The sequence below is a fragment of the Melospiza melodia genome, chromosome Z (genome assembly GCF_035770615.1).
Source record: "Melospiza melodia melodia isolate bMelMel2 chromosome Z, bMelMel2.pri, whole genome shotgun sequence".
NCBI lineage: Eukaryota > Metazoa > Chordata > Aves > Passeriformes > Passerellidae > Melospiza > Melospiza melodia.
The window spans coordinates 42,000,743-42,025,248 of NC_086226.1; the positions used below are offsets into that span (position 1 = coordinate 42,000,743).

The following is a 24,506-nucleotide window of genomic DNA, read 5'->3' on the forward strand; positions in this document are numbered from 1 at the left end:
CATTTGGGCATGTGGTAGATAAAACTGAGCAGAAACACCTAGCATTGTAAATATTATGTTTAGAATTTTTTGCTAATTAATATTTAATTTTTTTTATAGTCCATGCCAAAAGTAATAACATCTGCACAACAGAAAGCAGGAAGAACAATCACTGCTCGAATCACAGGCCGAGCTGATATGGGACAAAAATCCAGAGCTTCTGGGAGTTTAGCAGTGATGGGAGTTGCTCCACCCATGAGTTCAGTTATTGTTGAGAAGCATCATCCAGTCACTCAGGTAAATCAGATTGTGTATTTATGTTCTTAAAGTCTTTTTATTACAACACATCTGGTAATACTTTGAAGAAAATTACCTTGCGAAGAGGTATTAGACAAGCTAGACAAATTAGACTTTAGGCCTGCTGAAAAGAGCAAACAGTACTTTGTGTCTTTGTGTAGAAGGCACTGTTGAGGAGATGTCATGGTTTAAACCCAGGCAGCAGCCAAGCCCCACACAGCCACTCAATCACTCCCCCACCAGAGAGTTTGGGAAGAGAATCAGAAGGGTGAAAGCAGGAGAACTTACGGGCTGAGAAGAAGACAGTGTAATAGGGAAAGCAAAGGGTGTGCACACAAGCAAAGCAAACCAGGGAATTAATTCAGTGCTTCCCATGCACTGGCAGGTGTTCACCCATCTACAGGAGAGCCAGGCCCCATCATGCAAAATGGTTACTTGGGAAGACAAATGACATCACCACAAGTGTCCCCCCCTTTCCTGTTTCTTGTCCCCACTTTATATTCTGAGCTTGGTGCCACATGGTCTGGAATATCCCTTTGGTCAGTTTGGGTCACCTGTCCTGGCTCTGTCTCCTCCCAACTCCCCAGACACCCTCAATCTCCTCACCATCACGGCAGTACCACAAGCAGAAAAGGCCCCCATCTCCTCCTGTGACTCACAGCCATGTGGCTTGCTTCACATAGAAGAATTCAAGAATTTGGGTTCCTAAGCAGAAATTGATGTTTAAATTTTATGTTCTTAGGAGTTTAGAGATTCAGTGTGGTAATTATTTCATTAGGAACAATTTCTGGATTCAGATTTTGTGACTAGTGTGACAAGGAAAGCACCTGAACTACTGTTTGCAAAAGCTAACCTGCAAAAATGTAATAACTGTGACAGGCCTGCAGATACATACTGTGTACCAGTTCTGCAATTAAAAATCTTAAGTGTTGGTCTTGAGTTAATTTGAGAAGGAAGAGAATTTACCTTGATAAAAAGCAGAATGAATATGGTTTATTACACTAAGGTGGCTAGTTTTATGGGCAGAAAATTACTTCTTGATAAAATTGCAAATCTTTTATTTTCAAAGATCTTTCAGGGACTGCCTTTTGAAGTAACAAATACTTCAAAAGGAAAATTGGCGCTGCAGTGGAAAATTGTGAACAGTACGGTAAAATACTGAAACAAGCCAACCTTGAAATAAGACTAAGATGATAAAAGCTTAAAATACTTAGTTAACTGGAAGTTTAGCACTTTGTATTCTAAAAAGTGTTTTACAGATAAGAAAGGAAAAAATCTTACTCTTTCTATTAAATGACCATTTATTTTTTTCTTTCTTGAAAAGTGTATTTCAGTTTGTTAGGTTGCAGGTCCTTCCTTTTAAACTACAGCTCGCCTAGAGCTATTTTAATGTGAATTTTTTGTGTCATTAAGTGTTTTGATGTATCTTATTACTTTTCAGCAAACCATATCACAAGCCACGGCTGCTAAGTATCCTCGAACTGTGCTTCACTCTTCTGGCTCTACCTTTGCAAGACCTGCAGGACAAGCTGGGCGAGTGCTTCAGAGCCAAACTCATACCAGTGTTCAGTCAATAAAAGTTGTTGACTGACTGACTGTCTTTCTCACCAGTAGGGCTTTTTAATCAAGGTACCACTTCCCCATCCTTTCAGATTTGATGCAGTAAGGCCTAAAGTACGTATCATGTTTGTACCCTTTTCTAAAAAAGGAAGGTTTTTAAAGTGAAAGTGCTTTTATAACCTGGAGGGGAAAAAAGAGCTTGAGCTTGTTGTTCTACCTCCAAACTTTTTATTATCAAGAAAAACACTTTTTATTTAAGAAATCTTTAGCACACTTTTTAAATAAAGGATACAATGTCATTTTTGTCTGAATCTCTTGTTTAATCCCAATGATACTAACATCTTTGTTCAAGAGAAAATGATTTTTTTTTTCTTACAAACACTTTTACTTGCTTATGCATGTAAGTATAGCTGACCTGCACTTTAATTATATCCTGCAACAGTGTATGTAAATGGAGAACAGCAGGGTAGCGTCCTCCACAGCCAGGGTGCAGTTTAGGCTAGGTGAGCTACAGTCCATCAAATTCTTAAACATTTTCATTTTGCAAGCTAATGTTGCAGAACTTGATGAATCCAAGCATCTGTACTTTAGGTCCCTAATTCCAGAACTTTATGATTTACTGGTCTGTTCTTCATATTCCTGGGACACTCTGCAGCAGAGTCAAAGAAGATTGCAAACAGGAGGACAGTTTGGAATAAGACTTCAGGCTAAGATCAGATCACTTTTTTAGTACAAACAGTAGAATTCAGCACAAAATAATGCTAGCCATGTGCAAACAGAAAAGGCAATTCAATTCCTCCATTACCTGATAAAACTATTGCTATGTTATAAAGAAGATCACTAAAACAGACATTTACATAGTTTTTCAGATATTAAATGTATTCAGTAATAAGAAAACCGTTAAACACAGTCAGCAAGTAGTAATTCAAGATATAAACAAGAAATAAGTAAATAATTGCTAGATGTGTGAAGTATTAAGTATCAAATGCTCTTTTGAGGGTATGTATGCAGTGTTATGCCATGATAGAAAATTCTGCAGCCACATGTGGTGTTTACACATAACATTTTTGTGTTTCTTCACTACATAAATCAAACGCCATAGTAGAAAGATTTTTCATAATCCTAGCAAGAATTTATAAAAACCTGAATCCCAAATGAGGCCAGATGTCAAGTTATTTGCCAGTGTTAATTGATTTATACACATAACTTTCACTTACTAAATTTAATTTTTTTCATGTAGAAAACCTCTTATTTACATTTCACATCAAACACAAAGTAGTTTAATTTGCATTTCCAGTACAGAATTACTTTATCAGTGTTAGGTCAGACGTAGAAATTGTAAGTGGTGAATCTTGCTTAGCAATTATAAGCTACCAGTCAGCCATTCATTCTTAAATGTTTTATATTTCTATTTAGCAAGCATTTGAGAAAAAAGTAACAACTTCAGGAGTGCAAGTTCTTCTAGAGTGGAAAAATTTGTGCAACTTCAAAATATGTTTTTTGTTTCCCTAAAGGATATTTGAAAGCCACTTTCCTTCTGGCATGTAATTCCATCATATATGCCATGTTTTGTTGATGAACTCATGAAATGATACATTTTCTGGAGTCCATGCCAATGCTAACTGAAGCTCTGATCTTCTCTGTAAAGTAAGAGAAAACCCTTGATTGGTGTGCTCTGCTTTGCACAAGTTCAGACTAACTGAAGGATGGCCGCTCACAATTTAACTGTGTGTGCAGGAGATGAGGCAAGCAAGGTTTGCACATGTCTGCCTTTAGAAACCTTAAGTCTGACATAAATGCTCTTTCTCAAACAGCCTCAGCCCTCAGGAAAGGCAGTCCCAACAAGAAGAAAGTGTCCTCCACCCCTGCCCTGGCCACAGCTCCCAGCACCAGCAGGGAGCTCAGCATGGCACTGCACTCTCATAGAGGACACTGTAATGTGCTCTGTATCAACTTACCAGCTAAAGGCTGAAGTCCTGCTTTCACCAGATCTTCATACAGACGTTTAACAGGATTCTGATGAGCCAGCAATGTACCGTGTAACCAGATGAGCAACACTCTGTTCCCATGTTCCTTGTAACTTTTTTTCCCTATGCAATACACAAAATATTTGTTCAATATGCTGGAAAGAGTGTATTTTGTGCTTTTGCACTTTAAAAGTTCCAAGAGGTTTTAAACTTACTCCTTTACTCTTATTACATTTCTCATCCAGCAGAAAAATGCAGACTGAAGTTTACAAAAGTTAAAAAAAAATCTTGTTTTATCTCAATGCTACTGTGAAGACATAAAAACTATGTAATACATCTTAAAATGGAATTTTACTTTCATTTTTCCCCAAGCTGTGGAAATATACCCTGGAGTAGTAGTAACAAGTACAGTATGTGCTGCAGAAGCACTGTCTCCCCAGCACTTGAGAGGCCTGAAGCCAGAAACTCCTGTTTAATGGCAGCAGTGCAGACAGAATGTGAGCAAAATTGCTCTGTGTCATGAGGTTCCCCAGGTCCTCACTTGCAGCATCACCCCCAAGAATCTTCCATGATGCTCATGGCTCCTAGTTTTGATCTCCAAAGAGGAAGGCTCCTTCAGGCCAAGAGGGAGAGCAGAGTGTGCTGTACTGCTACAGCACTGCTTCCCAGGAACCAGGAACAAGGCTGGTACCCCTTCACTATGGGATACTCACATAGTTTAAAAAGCAATACTGCCTTGTGGGGTTTTTTTATCCTATATATTGTGTCTGGCCATTCAGATATTGTTACCTGTCCATTGTTCTTCAATGGCTTTAATTTGTTCATCTGTGAACTTCCAGAACACAGTCAGTTTTTTCCATTCATGGGGCTTTAACTGGTTGTATGCTAGATTCCAAAGGGAGGAGCGGATTTGCTTGGTCTGTGTGCTGTGATCTTGTTTGAAGGACACGCTGAAGTCTGACCCATTACCACTATGAGCTAGATGTGTCTGAAAAAGAAAGCAGGTGATAGATTGTGTAACAGAGCTGGGAATCTTTGCTCAGTGAGGCCCTGTAGCTGCTGACAGATGATTTACTCTGTGCCTGAAAAGGAACTCTATATTGCTCATAAAAACAGAACTGAAACAAAGAGTTTCAGTGTTTGTTGCTATGTATTTGTAAGTTAATTGCAAAATAAGCCACGTTGGTACTTGATACACAAAAGCAAAGTAACAGCAACTGTTGTGTCAGCAGTGCTGTGCTGCTTGGTTCTTTCTATGTCATGTTTAGAACACAGCTGGGTTTCAGGCACAATTCTTAAACTTTCCTCTTGCTTCTCAAAGCACTAATCTTTCCCTGGAGAGAGGGTAGGCACCATGGGCACAGTGCCTCTCAACCTGTTCCTGCCTCTGCCCTGTCAGCTTCACTGGGCTGCAGTGTGGACTTCCAGGTCCTCTGCTGGCACCATCACCATTAGGTCTATCACAGGGACTCCTAAACACCAATGTGCACATGTGTGTTGAGCATGGATCTGGTTTCATTCCTGCAAAAGTAAAATCAGACAGAAATCAAAACCACATGGATTTTACCCTCCCAATTGAAAGTGATGCTCTTACTGTATGCATGGCTCACGTGGAACAGGAGTGATGGAGTTACCTCTTGTTTGGGCACCTTTTGGGCAAAAACCATGTCAATCAGTGATTTCAGTCCTAGCTAAGCTGTGTCCAGGAACATTCCTAGGTAGGTATGCTCCAGCTATTTTCTGTATTTCATTACATTTCTGTACTAGTCCCATTTCAAGTAAATCTTCAAGGGGAAAAATTCTTTATGAATTTGATAGAGGATGACAAAGCAGATACTAAGCAAAAAAGGAAATGGCAAATGGAAATACTAAGCATAAAATGCTTCATTCCAAATTAAATTCAGAAAAATACAGCAGGGTTATTTCCTAACCTCACAAGAGACTTACAGAGAAAAAAAAAACACAGTTCAGTAACTAAGCATTGTCATGTATTTTTGGCTCCATTAATCTGATGCAGACGTTATTTCATGCTTCTTAACACATGCAAGGTAAAGTTTAGGACATTCTACAGGACAGCTTCAGGGTCTCTCTGGTTGGATCATTTGCTTATGATGTTTAATTAAAAAAAAAAAAAAAAAAGCCACAGGAAAAAAATCTCAAGCAAACAAAGAAAACCCCTTTGCAGCAGCACAGCTTCCCTTTGCTGCTAAAGGTGTTTTGAGGCAACAGCAAGGCGGAATAGTAACAGCTGCCCTCAAATCCAGTTACAGCCAGCCTAGACAATGACAGGGAAGGGTTGTGTAGAAGTGATAAATAGAGAAGAGGGAAAACAGAGAGATGACAGTCACACTTTAGTATCATGTGCCCTTCCTTTCAGCTACATGACACTTCCTTTTGTAACTAATGCTTTGTCACAAATGACAAGTCAGCTGAATGTAACAAAAATGCAGTCCTTAAAATAATGGTTCTAAATGCCGTTGTTCCAGTATGGTAACTCCACCAGCATCACATTCCATAGCCATAAGATTTAAGCTGTTCCAAAGGCTGTGCTCTCAGCTTCAGGCAGCAGGATACAAACACATTTGTATTTCCCAACATCACTGGTGCTTCTGCAGAAAAGCATCTGCTTAACAACTTTTCTTCTCTTCAGAAAATTCAGTGAACAATGCTAAAAGGTTGAGAATATTATGGGCTTACTGCTGTCAGACTTGTCATGTCTTCTGTGGCAACAGACTACTTCTAATTTCTCTTTAGACTGAAAGAAACAATTAATGTACCTGACAATTCCAGCTGAACTGGTGCAAATCAAATGCACAATACAGAGTGTTCATGGAGGCTTTTTTTGCAATAATGAATCTAGAACTGCGATTTACCAGCCCTGTAACATTAGCGTCATGGATCTGGCCACTCAGGGCAGGAGTGGGGTGGTAAAACCAGCTAACCCCTGCATCTGCTCTGGGACAGGATCAGTATGCTTATACACTTGGCTAACTCAGCAGGAAGCAGGAGTGAGAATGAAATCACAAATTGATATGGCAGTTACTTGTAGCCCTTTAGAGAAACCCATCACTATGCAGTGTTCATTTAATTAACAACTAGGGAAAGAAGGTGAGAAGTTCAGACAACCTAAGCCATGTCATTCACACTTGTGAAATTCTTTTCCTTCTCATTGATTTAATCTTATAATTAACACACAAGGGTAAGGGAGGGAGCTTCTGTTGAAGTAGCTGAGCTCTTGCTAGCAAAGGAATCACAGACATCTCCACTCTGCTATTTTTCAAGCATAGATTTTACTGTACCAAAGGATCCAGAAATCAACATGGATCCATGATATCCCAGCCATGGTACTGATGGCACAGTTTGGATTTGGCCTAGAATCTCTCTCCATCCCTTTATGTGTAGAGCACAAGGCCAGAAAGTGCTAAGATCTGCTTACAGTTTTACAGCTATTCAGGAAAAAAGCCTGGATGGGCTAGAGACTTTCCCATTCCCAATTCTAACTTTTGTTTATCAAGGCCAGTCTTACTGCCTGCCAAAAGGAACCACCTCAGCTGAAAGATACCTCAAAATCAGAATTGGCTTTTCCCTTAGCTTAGGCATATTGTGTTTAATGAAAGATGACTCTTACCTGTTTCATGGCAAAATACCTTTCTGCTTTAATGATCATATCTACAATGAGGGCATGATGGCTCCTTGATGCTGTGGCTAGTGCAGTTTTCCCATGCTGAAAGCAGGACAGTGAGTCAGAACATAATCTTGGGTAAGTGTGTCATAGAAGAAAAACACAGGGACTGTTTACAGACCCTTTTTTATGGCTTTTGGGTAGCTACAATCAAAGTCCTATGCTCTGCATAAGCTTTATCACGTCAGCCCAGAGGTGGTCAGTTTTCTCACACACTAAACTCCCCAGTAAAAATTCTGGTGAGGTACTGCTGCTTTCAGAAACCTGCACTCAGACCTGCATACTTCATACCGGCTTGCACACTCCAGTCACTGCATCCACATTCAAACTACCACAAATACGGCTGATTCCCATGCTATGGTTAAACAGGCATTTCAGATGGATAGGCTGGCAAAGTTGGAAATATCCAGCTTAAAGGGCAAACCTGTCCCTTGTTTTAGATGGTAAGAGAAGGTGACTCACAGAATAAAAAGAAAATTACTTTCTTATTAGAGCTGGAAGGAGCACAACTGCAGGCTGATGCTTCATGGGTATAGAAGGAGTCACAGTTATTCAAAGCCATTGCTGCAACACCAGCTGCAGAGGTTTGCTCAGTCTACCTGAACCCATCTCTCCTATCAGCGCTTCACTGTGATGCAGGCATCACGGTGGCTCTAAAGGGATTTCTCTGGAATTGTCTATTTTCAGCAGATCTGCACTGGGATTTAAATATTATGATTAATCTCCACATAACAAGTGCTAGGCATTTCTAGAAAAATAGGTCTAAAAGAAGCCAATCCCTTAATTAGAAGGTTCATTAATTAAATTATAAGTTATTTCAGTTCCCCACATAGATTAAAGTTCCCTAATATACCTTTTGAGTTCTAGAAGAGCATCACATTGGAAGCCAATGAACATACATTTCATTAAATCTTTTAGGCATAGGCATTTTTTATATGTGAAGAGTCCAGAGACCACAAGAACTCCTTGGGCTCAGCTCTGGAGAGGTGCTTTGCATTTCACAGAGGAGGCAGTGGATAAGGGGGGTGTTTCTGCACCCCTGTGCTGGTGTGGACACTGCTGGCATCCTGCATGCACATACAGTACAGCACTGCACATGGGGAGCTCTCTGCTCTCACAACCAAAGACAGAGTGCATTTCCTGACCTCTGACAGGAGCAGATGCATGGCATTCTCTGGAGAATGAGTACTGCTGCCAGGGCGCGGAGGCCAGAAAAATACTGTGCAATCAAAGCAGGCTCCCCATCTTCCTGACTACTGTTCAGCAAGCACAGTAACATTTTTGGCATCTCAGCACCAATTCAGTTCAAAGGGCACTGTACTTGCGTATGTTCCCAGCAGTGGCATGGTCTCAGGGGTCATCCAGCAAATAGGCAAGGAAAAAGCTACTCCAAGAAATAAAACAGAATCCAGAAAGGTGACTTGTACTAGAACTTGTAGTGGCTCAGAGCCAAATTCTCACAACAACCTCTAACAGTGTTGCTGTAATACAAGAGCACCGCCTTGCTCAAAGTCTTGCAGGTGCTAAAGGTCGTAGGCAATAAGTAATTTTTGTGTCTGCCTTTGGAATACAAATACGTTGAAAAAAATTCCCAATGGCTAAGGTGCTGTTGAAAGTGGACAAGATTTCATTCTGGATTGATCCCTACAAGAACTGCCGCCCTTTGGCAAGTGTAGGCATGATTCTAAACGGAAAGGCTAAACCACAATGCAGCACCTTACCTCAGCATCCCAAAACATACCAACCATGCAACCCCCACACAAAGCCCAAGGCCTCGTATCAGCCCAGGGCAAAACAAGACTATTCTAATCCATAAAGATTCATTTCTCATCAGGACACTTTTCTGCAGGGAAGTTACTTTTTCAGGTTACAAAAGGGCAAGATTTTTCTCATAATAAACATCAAATCCTTCAACTCAGTCATAGAGAATTTTAAGAAAAGTGGTAACAGTGTAAAAGGGAACGCTTAATCTTGCAGTAATTTATTTAAAATATTTAAATACTGGGTTTGGTACTCTGTCCTTTCAAAAGCACTTCTCCAGCAACTTTGCTTTGGTACTTCTTCCAGCCATTACCATTTTTGTTTCTATCTTTCAGGCAGAACACCATCTCAGGGTTTAAGTACCCATCTGAATAGATCTGGAATGTCACCATGATTCTCAGATGACCTGGAGTGCTAAAGGGCAAACTCTCCATCGCTGCCCCTGGTAAAGCTGTGTTTCTCCTGGCACTGGGCCCAGCTGCAGATGCACAGTTACAATGAGCCACAGGCCATTTGCCCCTCTGCAAGCCTAGACCATATTTTCCTTGAAAGGTTTCTGGAAGCAGTGTTTATCCTTCAAACCACAAAATTTGGGAGCTTTACAGCTCTTCACCAAAACCATCAGATCTCTGAGTTATAACAATATTAAAAGTAGACTTCCTTTGTAGTTAGCTTTACTTAGCAAACACAACCGACAACATGTGCTTTATGCATCTCTGTAAGGAAGATTATAGAACAAAAAATCATGTAATCCTTACACGTGTGAGGAATGCAATTTACCTTATCCATGGTCTTGAGATTGCAGCCTGACTTCAGCAGCACTTCCACCAACTCCACATTGCCAAGATCAGCTGCCAGATGTAGAGGGGTTTCCTGCCTCTGGAATTGAAGACACCAAATAAATGCATTGAGTCAAACTTAGAAGCAGCATGCTTGCAGGCTGAATCTAAAACAGATTCACAACAAGAGGTGACCTTGGTGAGAAAATACTGAACAGAGGGAAATCATTTAACTTCTGTGTGATCTGCCAGTTTTGTATCAGGCAGACAAGACAGCATATGGCATCTCTGCAGGAAAACCAGGCAGAAGTTCCAGCTGGCTCAGGAAAAGGTTGCTGTTATGCCCCTCTAATGTACTGTAAGCTAACAAGCTCAGTCTCTCTCTTCCCTCTTGAAGCAAGGTGCTTTGGATAGAGGGCTTCATGTGTCTGGCAATCCACACCCATATTATTCTCTCAAGTAACCTTTTCCCTGCTGAAATTCATGCCAAGAGAACTGGATATCCACAGTTTTCAACAGTACATTATGCCACATCCACAATGGAACTTTTTAGTTGGCCCTACCACAAAATCACGATGCACAGCTGAAGTCTACCTGCTCCATAATGGGTTCAGTGAACCTTAAACAACATACATACAAAAAAACCCAAAACAAAATCATTAAACGAGGCCAAACCATTAACAAGAAATACAGCTAAAATGGCATTCACCTTCAAGTAAATCTTTGAGTCTGAAAGGAGGGTTGTATAGTCTCCACACAGCTACATATACCCAAATATGTTGTTTTTTTTTTTTTTTTTACAGAAATTAGAGTAAGAAAATTCAGACATCTGTGGGTGAAACACAGCCGCAAATAATGGAGTAATTGTGGAAGCCCTGCATATATGGGAATATTCCTTAGTATGTTTCTTGGGACACTTTATCCTTCTAAGATGAATGTTTTGTGCCTGTGCTTCTCTGACATTGCAAGTTTACATTCTGTAAGTCTGGTTAGAGAACTTCTTTGGCCTTTATATCTTAATTATAGTTTGCACACTAAGAAACACCAGGCTAGGGGTTCCACATTAAAAGTCTCATTAGTTAATTTTACAGTTTACACTACGATCACAAAATCTCATGTATTCACCTTGCTTTTTTATTCCCATATATAAAAAGGGGTTTTTTTATTCATACACCCTACTTTCTTTCCTGCAGAAATTTAGGGATACGTAAGTACCTACTGTAGGCAATTTCCAGCATGCTAGAGACAGAGTGTAAAATATTTCCAAAAGACGTGTTGAAGAAATGTATAAAATTCTCTGTTTTATATGACCAGAAAGTCTTGTCCTTATAGTTTACCCCACCCACAAACGACAGCCTCTGTTTTCCACAAAAATGTGTATGAATTAATCTTTAGCAATAAAATGAACAATGGGAAGAGGTGAACCACAGATTTCTCAAGACTCATCCTTGTTGCTACTGTGGGGAGCACCTCTGCATGCCATGAGGGAGACCAGGCTGCATTTCCCCAGCAGTGAGCCACAGTGCCCCAAATGGGACTCGACAGGTCTGCTGGGACAGTCTTTCCACTGAGATGGATGGCTGAGGTGTAGGGCTGATGGGGAGGGGAAAGAGGGACTCTCCTTGAAGTGCCACAGGTGGCAGGCCTGTCTGCACACAGCTGGGCCATGGAGTCTGTGATGGTCAGGAGCCAGTGTATGTGAGCTCTGTACAATCTTCTGCCATATGGACCATAGGCACTGGATGTCCTCTGATGGAGGACATCATAGGACATCTCCTAGATGGAGACCTAGTTGTTGTCAGGTCACTGTAGTCCACTCTGCTACCACTTCCTCAGAGATATTGGATACCTCCTGGTATTTGTTTACTTGCCTTGCTGGTTTGCAGTATCTTCTCTGAGGAAACACTTTGCATTCATGCTCAGTAAGAGCCATCTCCAGAGACATGGGAGTGACTGCTTCTGTTATGATCACTTTGTCAATCCCTTAGTCCCTAGAGGTGGACTCCCTGAGCTTCCCTACCTTCCCAACACTGGAACAGCCAGGTAGCCATGTGTTTACCTTGCTGCCTACCTAAGAGGTCATTCAGAGATGGACACCAGGTAGTTTTGCTTCTGTTGTCATTCTTGTATTTTCCCTTTTTTGTCCTGCTACAGGCCAGGTTGCCTATTTTGAATCTTCCCCCTTTTGCCCCTCAGCAGGAGCTGCTGTTTCTCTTTCTAAGGAAATCAACATCTACTTCTATCATCTCTCCTTGAGTTCAGGCACAATCATTATATTTGGGGGCTGGGTCTCTGGTTAAGCAAAGGTGTGACACCTCCAACTAAGGGAGTTTTCACTTATGGTGGCTTCAGAGCTTCTCAGTGTCCCTTTGCATGCTCCTTGATCAGGAAACCCTTGTTCTCTTTCCAGGGCACTGGATGGCAGCTCTGTAGGCAAGGGCCAGACCCAACACAGCATTGGAAGTCCCTGTGCTTCATCAGGGCAGGCAAGGCCTCCTTCAGATGGTGTATGAATTACTTGGGACTACATTCCTGCTAAGGCATGAAATCCCAAACAGTGGGAGGCAGTAAAAGCCTCAGGCACATGTCTAATTCCTTTCACACATGATGACCCTGAGAATTGACTGCCTCTGGGCAAATCCCTGTGTGGCATTCCCAATTAGTTGTTAATTGTTACTCACAATAATCTAAGCCATACAATAGTATAAAAAGTGTGATTATGCGAGGAAATTCAAGGAACTGAGTAGTATTACAAGCAGGTGGGAGAGACCTGTCCTGAGGGAGAAGGGGCAAATGCCATTCTTTCCTCTCTCAACAAAGTGCCTCTCCAAGGAGGGAAATGAAAAGGTGCAACTCTTGATTTTCTCCATGAGAAGGTCACCTGAGTACACTTCAGTGGCACTGTAAGGCCCAAAAACACCAGATCAGGCACAAGCCAGTGCTTCTATCACCACTCTACCATGCAAAGCAACACAAAGTGATACGCAGCATAGTAAAATGCAGAAATAGACATTAACAATCACAGAAGATTTTGTACAGCAAAGAAGGCATCAAGCATGACACACCAAAGTATGGTACAAATCAGTGGTGTATATGATCTACAGTGAACAGATCTGATCTACAGTGAACTGGCCAACAATTAACCAGGCCTCCAAAGACCACTGACACCAAGCAGGGTAGACGAATCCTGGTTAAGGTAGGGGAGACAGGTGTAGCTGTCTGTGGATGGGCTCAAAGCAGCATCCTTTCAGTTAACAGCTGCTCACTGATTGCATCACAGAGATGTGTGACCTTGTCATTTGGTGTCGCTGTGTTGCTCAGCTCTGCTCAGCTCTGCCCCCTCCCAGCTCCCTGAGCACCCCAGTTGATTAAGGTGGAGGCAGAGTGTGAAACAGAGAAGGCCTTGGTGCCGCGCAAGCATTGTTCAGCAACAGCTTGAACAGCGCTGTCTTACCAGCCCTGTTTTGGTCACAGATCTAAAACACTGGACCTGGTGGGTTGCTTTAAGGAAAAATTAACTTCTTTCCTGCCAAATGACATTCTGCACTGGCTTCCCTCTGAAGCCAATACCATTAGACATTTTTGTCATTTATTACATGAACCATAAGACTTGAACAATACATTACCCAATCATTTTCTGAGTATACAGCATTGTGCTATCCTTATCTTGCTCAAACAATATTAGCACAGCATGTACCAGTGACTAATACATATGTACACACACAAAAGGATTAGGAGGGAACTGCCTCTTCCTTCCTATTTTTTGAACCCTGTGCTCATAAGGAAAAAAAATTCAAGCAAAATCCATGTAATCTCCCCTTTACCAATAAAGCTGTGTAAATTCCCAGCTTTTCTTACGTGATTTAAGGAGTTTATGTCGTGATTGGCATCCAAAAGGCTTTTTACTACCAGTAGATTATTACTGAGGACTGCTAAATGGAGAGGGGAATTCTTCTGCTGTGGAGGGAAAATAACAAATTGTTATATTTAGGAATATTATTACAAGCTCAGGCAAACAACAAAGAGGTTCTAATTGAAGCCCACCACTTGCAAAGGTGACATGCTCTAGCAGAGGCTGAACACTGCAGAAAACACACCTGGATGTGTGGAGTTACACCAGAGGTGGTAGCCTGCTCCCACCTGGAAGTGGGTATTCAAATACAGCTGAGAAGACTGGAAATGCTGAGTGCATGGGGTGTGCATCAGTGTGCCACCACCTAGGAATTCAGCAAGGCACTCCTCCTAAGTGTTCCTGCCTGGGATGTGCTGCTATCCTGACAGCAGAGAGATCAGGGTAATGTTCCTGCTTCCTCAGAGAAGGGGATTTGCCCTTTGTTGAATGGCTTAGAGACAGACTCATTCTGTATTTAGTAAACTGATGTCGAAATCTACTTTCCAGGAACAAACCCTTGTCATGTGTTGCTGCTGGAAATACTCTTCATACTAAAGTCACTTACTGTCATATTTATATGACAAATTACAATTAGTAAGATAGAGGTTTTATTTGAGTGATTATGTAATAAAATAACTAGGGGACAGATTCAAGACCAGTCAAAATCCACATTAGGCTGGTAAGATCACTTTGTATATTGAACCTGTGATGGATCAGTTTCTTGTGAAATACAACTAAAGAATAATTCCATACCAGTACCATTTATGGTGCCAGGCACCACTTCAGTGTTCTTATAAAACACAGCCATCTCTTCCGAGCTACAGAAAAATAAAGCAAGCTCTTATGCAACATTATGATGGAAACATTTGCAAAATGTAATTTTTTGGAAATTTGGAAATTTTTTTGGAAATTTTTGGAACTCAAAAATTTTTTGAGTTGCTTCTGCTGCAGAAAGCTAAGGACAACAAGAAGCTCAACTGCCTGACCTTTAAATCATTTCAAGCACAGCATAAATTGTTATTCCTTGATAGCTTTCTGCAAGAGGCCAGTGATCATGGTGTAAGTCATAAAGCCCAGATTCTATTTTCATCCTGTACTGCAAAAATGGAAAATAATTTCCTACTCATAGAAAATCTCAAATATCTGTAATATCTAATCTGAGAGAGGATTTAGGTAATATAAATACCTCTTTCTTTTTAAATCACAAAGAATGTTGGCATGCAGATTTTGAAGGCACTGAGGGTGCATTTACCTGCAGAGGGTGAAAGCACTGAAGTGTTTATTTACATTTTAGTTATCTTTATTCAAAATCATGTTGACTCCTTGCCCATGGCATTACTACTGCTAAATTCAAGCAGGGCACTTGGCTCTCCTTCTCCAAATGCCTGGCCCTTGGTGCAGCCTGGCCATGTCTACTCCCACTGCGCCAGCCTGCTCAGGCCCACACTGGGCTGGCAAATGGATCTTGCCTCTACTGGTCTGTGTGTGTGGCTAAACTAACACCTAGAAACCACATAATAGTGTGTTTGGGAAAAAATTCAAGGAACTACTCAATCTCATTCAGATTGAGATTGAATCTGAATTCCCATGGAAAAACAGGACAGGCTGAGGAGCAGCAGAAGAGTTATACTGATAAACACTCACCTCAGGTTTAGGAACCAGGTCAATATTCTTATCAATAAGAAAAGTAACCAAGGATAGATGTCCATTCTGAATTGCAACCTGCAAAGCACTGCTATTGTTCTGAAAGGAATTTGATAGACAGAAAAACTTACATTTTTATTGCTGAAAAAAACAGTATTAAAGAGAGGTATAAATATCAGGAAATCTTGAATTTAAATTTGTCTTAGTATCCCCTCCACCAATAAAACCTTTTGACATAATGATACAAAATGAAGCACATCAGCAGCTGGCATGATGTTTTTGACAAGAGTGAAGGAAATTCCCAATTCTACTATATCACAACAAACATACTAAAGAACACATACATCCTATGGTCCCATTCAACTTCTCTTAAAAGAGACAGATCAGCATCATCATCTATACTGTGCCATGGACAACAACAATGCCAACATGTCTCCTATTCTGTTAGTGTGTTAGACCATTACCAAGCAAGTATGATCATATCAATCAGTAAATCCATAGGACAGTTAATAAATCAATAGAAAAATTAATTAATATAAAATAAATTTTAAAAATAATTTTTACAAAATAATTCTGCTTAAACAAACAAGTTCTCATTCTGCTGGAATCATAAACTTCTTGCAGCAGGCTAGCCAAGCCATTCAGCAGATATGAGTTGGACTGCCATTCAGGAATCACATGTAGAGAACAAGTTTGTCATCAGATCAGTCACATACACTGCCAAAAAGGAGGATTTTCAGTTATCCTTGTTGGTCACATTTTCTAGTCACATGTTGTACTAGTGGGCATACAGGAAATGAAAAGCTCCACCACAGTATTCCATCAAATAAAGCTAATGTTATTTTACATCCACACTGGTTTTATTCTGTTAGCACTCTCTACATTCCCCATTCTATTTTTAACTGGTTTCATTAAAAAAAAAAAAAAAAAAAAAAAAAGCCAGAGCAAATATCCTTTGCTATTAAGGTCTTTTTCACAGTCTAGTATGCCCCACTAGGAGGGATGCTGTGTACATACCTGAGTTAAAACATTGATGTCACTCCCTGCCTCCAGTAAGAGTTCAGCACATTTTTCATGACCTCCCTCAACAGCCAAGTAAAATGCAGTTTCTCCATTCTAGACCAAAAGAGACAAAATATCTGTTCCAATTTAAGAGATGTGACTACAATACTAAGACACAAAATTACCCCAGTAGGTTCCATCAGGACCATCCAACTCTTGAGTGACACGGCTACTCACCAGTAGTTAAGTGACAGATGATGTTTATCTGGACAGAAGTTTACAATACAGAAAATTATTCTAAAAATATTAATCATGCTCTTTTTGGTGGGGAGGAAACACCACTATTGTTGCCATTCAACACCAGGAAACATCACTATTATGCTAGTATGTACAGTAATTCCAATTTCTGTCAGTGCAATGTCATGGATTTCTGACAAATTCACAACCCCAAGTGCTAGCTATAAGGAGAACTTTAGGCAGAAGTAATCCTGTTTCATATTTATTTCAAATCTTTTCACAATGAAGGAGTCTCCATGTCTCCACACAAGTCTATAAAAAGAGATACATCAACTACACAATTATCTAACTCCTGCTTAACATCTAAAATACACAGAGATTTAATGAAAGTTACTCTGGTGTTTCAACAATCACAAAAGAATCAATAAATTCTAATTTTTTTTTGCTTAAAATCTTGATGTTATTCCAGTAGACAATACATGTTAGTACTTTGCTCATGCTATGGGAAGAGAGATCTGTTCATACGCGGATCACAGCATCTCCATCTGGATGGGAAGGTCACACCATTAGTCATGCCAAGACAGGGGCACAAGCAGCACAAGCTCTGTGTGCAGAAGTAACCTTCCCAGACAAGCCTTGGAAACAGGAGGGCTCCACATTTCAAAGAGGCTCATGAGCCGTACAACAGGCACAGCTGAAAAGAGCAGCCAAGTTGGATAAGAGGGAACTTCTCAAATCAGTCTGTCACTGACAAACCAAGAGGAGGGCCTTGGGTAGGAGTTACTCATTTTGCCCCCTGGCCCAGCAGAACAAATGATCAGCCACACTGGCAGGTTCCCACAGTGGGCATTTCCGCAACAAAGGAAATTACCTCGCCCAGGTTGTTCCAGCTGCCCCATAGAAGAAAAAGACACAAACCCTTTACAAAGCAAGAATGCTGAGAGGAGCAGCTAGTGTGCATTTCCTTCCTCCACTCCTTGTTTAAGCCTTAAGATGAACCTGAAGAGTGCATTAACTCAGGGATACTACCTTCCCAGCTATTACACAATTGATGAATATGTTGGCTGAGCTCACCAACACTAAACCAGGAAAGTGTCTGCAGCCACTTTTGCGCAACTGATGGACAAGATACAAATTATCTCTGCTGAGGTGCCCGTGATGGAATGTGCTTCGTATGCAAATCCAACTGGCTCAAGGAATAATAATGAAAAGCACCAGAAGTGCTTAAAAGTGAGATGTTAAAAGGAATGGGATCACATGGCTAAAAATGCTGGATGACAGAAAGCAAGGGGGTCAAGGTCTTCCTCTGTTCTCCTCTGCCAGTAGTTATGCAACAGATTGCCAAATGCAGGGGAGGATGTGTGTAAGGGATAGAGCACAGAGGAAGACACTGAAAGAGGGATAATTTAGGGAGGTTAATTTATTGGACAAGGAACAAGGAAACAGGATGCAAAGTTACTAGGAAACCAGCAAGACTAGGAAACAGGATGCAAAGTTACTAGGAAACCAGCAAGAAGCCTCCTCAGTGCCACATCCCTTCCTTTCAAATTTGAATTTTTAGAAAAATTTTCAAATCTCTAACTTTATTTCTTTCAATAGCTTAGATGTACTTACCTGATTGAGGTCATTTATTTCCTCCCATTTTTCAAGCAGAATTTCTACAACTTCACTGTGACCATTTTTGGCTGCTAAATGCAATGCTGTGTTTCCCTCCTTGAAATTAAAATATTAAATAATATATTTTAAAATCCAGAATAAAGACATTAACTAAAACCAACAAATGTCTTTGGTCTTTTACATACAAGTCTTTCTTACATACAAGGAGAGGGAGGCAACTGCACACAGCATGCACCAAGATTCAATCTAATCTTGATGTAGTCTGGTCTAGGTGTTTGTCTGAAAACTTCAGGGTATACCGGAAAAAAGAGCTGAAATTCTAACTCCAAATAAATGAACCAGAAGAAAACTTCAGGTACTGGTTCCCACAAGGGTGGGTACTTCACTGAGCCCCCAAGACCATTGATTTAAAGAGTAAAAAAGCCTGGGTCACAGCATAAAAATTTGTCATGGCTTTGACGTCAACATCACAATCTCTTTGATCTCTGTCACCATCAGTGCAATTTCTTTCCAGGAAGTTAAGAAACACAAAACAGAAACAAAACCAAAACTAAAACACCACACCACCAAGCAAAAAAAAGCAACTAACAACTTCAGGCAGAGCAGCAGCTTTTGAACTAAAAGAAAATGCAAGCATACAAAATAGTATAAAAATGGCTAAAAAATTCAGAAGAATGCTAACTCTCAGAAAAATGAGAGTCTAGAACAGTTTTTCATTCACAGCATTGAGTGGGAAGATGTGGAATCCTTTTTACCATTGATGGTTAGAGTGTGATTTGGTTTGGTGACCCAGGAGATGAGTCTCTGTCCTGGCTTCTTACCTAATTTGCAGGACACAGCATTTATCTCCTGGTGCTGTCGACACCTTTAACCAGCAAGATATCTGGGACAACACCACCTGTCAACCTCTGTTGATAAACTGCTTAGTACCGCAGAGCTCTGGGTGGCACTGTAGCTTTTAAACTATTACCAGAAAACCAAAAAATCCAACATCACTTCCTGAGTGCTTACTTATGTGGTTCTGTAAATGCAGCATCTGACATATTCACAATTTTTACTGTATTTGTCTTACAATGCCTCACATGCAGAGAAATACTAACTTGCTTATTCTAGAAATAGTAAAGCAAGGAAAAAAATTAGGAGCAGACTTTGAAAATTATGAAGACACCTTAAAATATAGTGTCAAAGCAAACTCAATCAGATTGAAGCGCTAAGGTACTGCTGAAAAAGAATTTATAGGTGTTTATTTTCATCCTGAAACTTTTAAACACCTTTGAAAAATTGATCACACAGTCACACACAGACACAGACAGAGTGAAATACTGAGAAATACGATCTCCCAGAAGAGGCTGACGCCTTTATCACCAGACTTCCCCACTTCTCTCAGCAGACAGCATATGCTAGACTTGCTTTGCATAAATTATGAATGTGTACAGAAAAGTCTCCTGCCAATCGTCCCACTTTTAGTGATTTTAGGATTTATTGATTCAATTTTTAGTGATTTTATCACTAAAAATCATCATATGTTTGTTGGTCCCTTATTTCACTGTAACTTCTGTGTAGCACACTCAGATATTTGATTGTATAATAATCACAGTGAAACAAAATAATTTTTCATAAGCACATTTGTAGTTGTACTTCTGTGGAAAAGAAACATTTACCTCATCTTTTTCAGATGTAAATAGCTTCAGAGCAATCAATTTTTTTATCATGTCAACATGGCCTTTTTCAGAGGCCAGAAGAAATGGCTTTTTACCTTTCTAGAAAACAATTACGGAAAGAAACATAGTGTTACAGCAAGTAGAAATACTTCTAGTTACTAGATATATGACATGCACATGTATATGTGTATCCTATATAAAAATTTATATATCATATGACTAAGGAGATTAACACAATAGTAGAAGATACATAGAAGAGCAGTAATTAAAATTACACTAAGTGTATACAAACAGCTCATACATCTTTCATATCCTGAATAAAATATATAAAAGCTGTTTAGAAATGTTAAAAAAGTGTAAAAGACACTCAAAATATTTTAATCCTGTTTTTTTATCAGTATGAAAATTTAATTATGTCATTAAAAGTCTGAGAATTCTCAGAAACAGGCAGCAAAGAAACAGCAAAATTTATTTCCATGGGTGAGTTTGATACAAATTCTGGAAACAGAGACCAAAACTGACATATCTCAGAAGTTTCATCCAGGAGGCCTGAATTTAGCACTGAACATCGTAGGGGGTTTTGGTAGTGTTAAAACTAACAAAAACTTTTCAAACCATTTACAAACTCAACTGCAGAAAGTTATCTTGACACAAAACCATACCACTGTTCAAGACAGTAAGGCATATAACCAGCTAGGTAAAATGGCTTCACATCATGCCTGGTAGTGCCTATAGAAATGTCTAGAAAAAAAATGTATGCACCTAGGAGAGAATCATGATGCAACCTCAACAGGTGGTTGAGAAGGTCCTTCCTCGGCTTTCCATTCCCAGGGCCTAAACCTTCAAAGGAATGTTTTGTTAAGTTAACTCTGCTTTGTCAGACTTTTCATTTGTGAAAAGAATTCAGAATTTTGGACCCTTGAGTCAATAAAATTCAAGAAACTCAGAAGGAAAAAAAGGGGAGATTTGTTCTTTAGGTGTCAGATCTCACAGGAATAAGTTTTCCTCATGTAAAGCTAAAATATCTGACTTATCTACATAGCATTTCAAAACAAGATCCCAACATTGTGGAAATTAAAACCACAGAAAACCTGATGAGGACAAGGCACCTGTTGAGAGTCAGTGCAACTCTGTAGGATGGCTGCACAAAGTTCTGTGCTCTAATTGATGAAACATGGCCATGTTGGCCATAACTGGCATGTTTTGGTAGGGACAGGGGTCTGTGAAGATGAGCTGTGTGGGAAATGTCAGAGGCTGCCTGTCAGACATTTCCAGCTGACTCAACAGTGGACCCACAATGTGCCAACACTTAACTCACCATAATGAAACAAATGATGCCTATGTGGAAATGCATGTAAGAGTGGCTGGGCACTGCTGTGGGAAGGATGCACAAGGAGAGATACAGCAACAAACACAGAAGATGCAAGGGAGGAGACACAGGGGAAAGTACAGTCACCCATAGGCGACTGCAATCCATTCAAGAAGCTTTCTGGAGCAAAGGAGACTAGTGAGAGGCAAACACAATAAAAAAAAAGGAATTGACTGGGGTCTGAACCCGACCTCCTCTTTCCACGACTAAGCATCACATGCAGCACAAGCAAGGACAGCAGAGGCTGTCTGCAGTCCACCTGGAATGGGCAAAGAGGGACGAAGGGTGCTGCCCCTAGGGGCTTGTCTGGCTGTTTCTTTTATCTGTCTCTCAGTATCCAAGTCAGTAATTAAAAGTACATGCAACTATCTAAACTAAAATTCATTTGAATTCCCCAAATCAAGATTGTGTCCCCCAAACAAAAGCCTCATAACATCAAAGAAATAAACAGAAACTCACTGTACCCCATCAGGTCTGTTCAAGTCATTCAGATGAAGATCCTGGAGGAAATAATCAACTATTTTAATGCTGTTGCTCTGAGCTGCAAAATGCAGTACGTTCATTCCTTCCTGAAAAATGGTAAGTCAGTCTGTAAGTATGTTTGATTTTTTCCCAACATAAACATATTTAGGGTAGGTAAAAATTTTTCATCAACAAACCTCATTCTTAGCCTTTTGATCAGCACCTGCTTTAACTAATTTTCGCATTATATCCAGATTTCCAGTCCAGGCTGCAAGATGAATCACTGTCAGGCCGTGCTTCAAATAAAATGACAAAGGCAAAAATTACCACCAAAATACCTCAAGCAAAGTTTCTTTAAATCTTTTTGATTGATTCAGTGTATTAGTGGGTTCCAGTCTGTAGGCATTTAGAAAAGCAATATGAACACCTGACAGTGTGGGTGGGATTCATCTCACTTAACTTAAGCTAGATGCAATAGGGCAAGACCTAGATAAATGTTTGACTTCTTCACAGAAGGTCTGGCATCTCTAGAGAAGGACTGATCCCATTTTATGACAGAGGGATGAAGTCCTATCTAGAAATTATTTTCTATCTCCAGAAACCATGTAGATAGATAGTCCTGGGTGCAGTGGATGACATTTCAAGTGACAATATGCAATGAATATACTTTCATGAGTCACTATATTTTTCCATTTAGACCTTTTTGTAATGTTCTCACCTCTCAAATTCTCTAAAACCTTTTTTTTTTATAGGAAAAAATTAACCCTGTTTTGAACATCTTAAAAACAAAAGGACTAGCTCAACTCTGAGCTGCTGTGGCCTCATCTAAGGTACTGGGGGCAGTTTTGGCTGCCACAATAAAAGCACATAAAGCTATTAAAGAGTGTCCAAATGAGGAACACAAAGATGATGAAGGACCTTGAGGGGAAACCACATGAGAAGCAAATGAGGTCATTTGGTCTTTTCAGTCTGGAGTAGACTGAGCGGAGCCCTCACTGCAGTTACAACCTCCTTACGAGGGGAAGAGGAGAGGCAGGCACTGACCTGGCAGGACCAGAGAAAATGGCATGGAGCTGTGTAAGGGGAGGTTTAGGTTGGATATTAGGACACCCCCTCATATACCCTGTTCTGCACTTCTAATCATTCTAGAGGTTCTGCACGGGACTCACTCCACTTTACCAGTCTTTCCCATGTTTGCAGAAATTGCAGTGGAAAACAGTGGGGGGCAATATGGAATATGTACTTGGTATGCAGGCAGTAAGATAAATCTAGGCTTCAGCAAAATTTGTGGCTGTGGCCTAAAAGTCTGCCCTGGAAAACCTTCCAAGCTATGAACAGCTGGAGGCCAGTCACAAATAATGCACTAGGCATCCATCCTAGGAATGCTATTCAACATCTGCATTAATGACCTGAATGATGGGCAGAATGCACCCGCAGCCAACTTGATATTAAACTGGGACGAATGGCTGATAGACTCTATTGGTGTGCTGCCATCCAGGGAAACCTTGACAGGCTGGAGAAATGGCCTGGCAAGAACATAACATAATTCAACAGGAGGAAATGCAAAGTCCTGCCCCTGAGGAGGACCAGCAGGAGCAATCCCAGTACTGGCTGGGGACAACTGCCTGGAAAGCAGCTAGGCAGAGGAAGACCTGGGGGTCCTGGTGCACACTAAGTGGAACACGAGTCAGCAGTGTGCTCTTGCAGCACACAAGGCAAATAAAGTCCTTGGCTGTATCAGGTAAACACTGTGACCTGGCCAAGGGAGGTGCCTTGTGCTCACTCAAGTATTCAAGTTATCCAGTACTTTGGGCAATGTGTTTTTCCTCTAAAAATGTTTTTTTTTATACAAATAGGTGCAGTTCTAAGACTGCACCTATTTGTAAGAAATAGAGTATTTGTATAAAACTGGAGTTTTTACTGCAAGCTCTTAATTTTTGCACAATTGGGAGCACAAGAAAATTATCTGCTTTTACTCAAAGGAATTCCTATACATGTGAATCAAAACAAGTAAGCCAGCTTACCTGATCTGCCATGTCAAGTCTAGCTTTGTGATGAAGAAGAAAGTCCACCACAGACACATGGCCTCCCGCAACAGCAAAATGGAGCGCTGTGCGCTTCAGCTGGAATAAGGAAGGCTTTGTTTGCCAGGTCTGCAATACAGTTCTTTCCCTGTGCAGGTGTTCAGGATTTTGGAATTCTCTGGTTGTTACCAAATGTACCTGTTAATATATACTATTTCATATTTCTCCTCCTATTTCTTTGGATAGCATTTAGATATTGATCTTAGAGAATTCTTGTAAAAACAGAATGACTTTGTTAGTCTACGTAGTAATGTCCTTTCATTGAAATGTCAGAATGGGATTAAGAACTCAAACACTGCATAGGGGGGGTGCATGCAGTACAAGAAGCATCCTTATTTATTATTTTATTGCATGGTATAGTTTGAATAGCTCAGGTCTATATGTATGCAGTTAGACTTGCTTTTGGTATCCTCCTTGCTTTTGACTAAACTTGTGCAATGCAAGCCAAGATTTCTCCTTCAGTCAGTGTTAGTCACCTTCCCATACTGAGTCATCATCTACGTAAATGAAAGC

At 40.4% G+C, this 24,506-nt stretch overlaps 2 protein-coding genes across 8 annotated transcripts in view; one reads left to right on the forward strand and one right to left on the reverse strand.

Moving 5' to 3' along the window:
* The window catches only part of POC5 (POC5 centriolar protein), a 27,858-nt gene extending 25,723 nt beyond the window's left edge, over positions 1-2,135 (forward strand). For all 5 annotated transcript variants that reach the window (XM_063180532.1, XM_063180533.1, XM_063180530.1 and 2 more), the window contains 2 exons: positions 100-276; positions 1,718-2,135. In XM_063180532.1, the coding sequence (XP_063036602.1) occupies positions 100-276; positions 1,718-1,867 (327 nt within the window). In that variant the 3' untranslated portion in view covers positions 1,868-2,135. The remainder of the gene's footprint in view (positions 1-99; positions 277-1,717) is intronic.
* The window catches only part of ANKDD1B (ankyrin repeat and death domain containing 1B), a 27,508-nt gene continuing 5,061 nt past the window's right edge, over positions 2,060-24,506 (reverse strand). Inside the window, exons 3-15 of one of the 3 annotated variants that reach the window (XM_063180536.1) lie at positions 23,934-24,032; positions 22,107-22,205; positions 21,912-22,016; positions 20,079-20,177; positions 18,415-18,513; positions 16,579-16,677; positions 15,562-15,660; positions 13,884-13,982; positions 10,027-10,125; positions 7,432-7,527; positions 4,593-4,791; positions 3,795-3,926; positions 2,060-3,476 (exon numbers count right to left, since the gene is read on the reverse strand). In XM_063180536.1, coding sequence (XP_063036606.1) covers positions 3,418-3,476; positions 3,795-3,926; positions 4,593-4,791; positions 7,432-7,527; positions 10,027-10,125; positions 13,884-13,982; positions 15,562-15,660; positions 16,579-16,677; positions 18,415-18,513; positions 20,079-20,177; positions 21,912-22,016; positions 22,107-22,205; positions 23,934-24,032 — 1,383 coding nt within the window. In that variant the 3' untranslated portion in view covers positions 2,060-3,417. Of the gene's footprint in view, positions 3,477-3,794; positions 3,927-4,592; positions 4,792-7,431; positions 7,528-10,026; positions 10,126-13,883; positions 13,983-15,561; positions 15,661-16,578; positions 16,678-18,414; positions 18,514-20,078; positions 20,178-21,911; positions 22,017-22,106; positions 22,206-23,933; positions 24,132-24,506 lie in introns of all 3 variants that reach the window. The other 2 variants (XM_063180535.1, XM_063180537.1) reach the window with 2 other exon arrangements.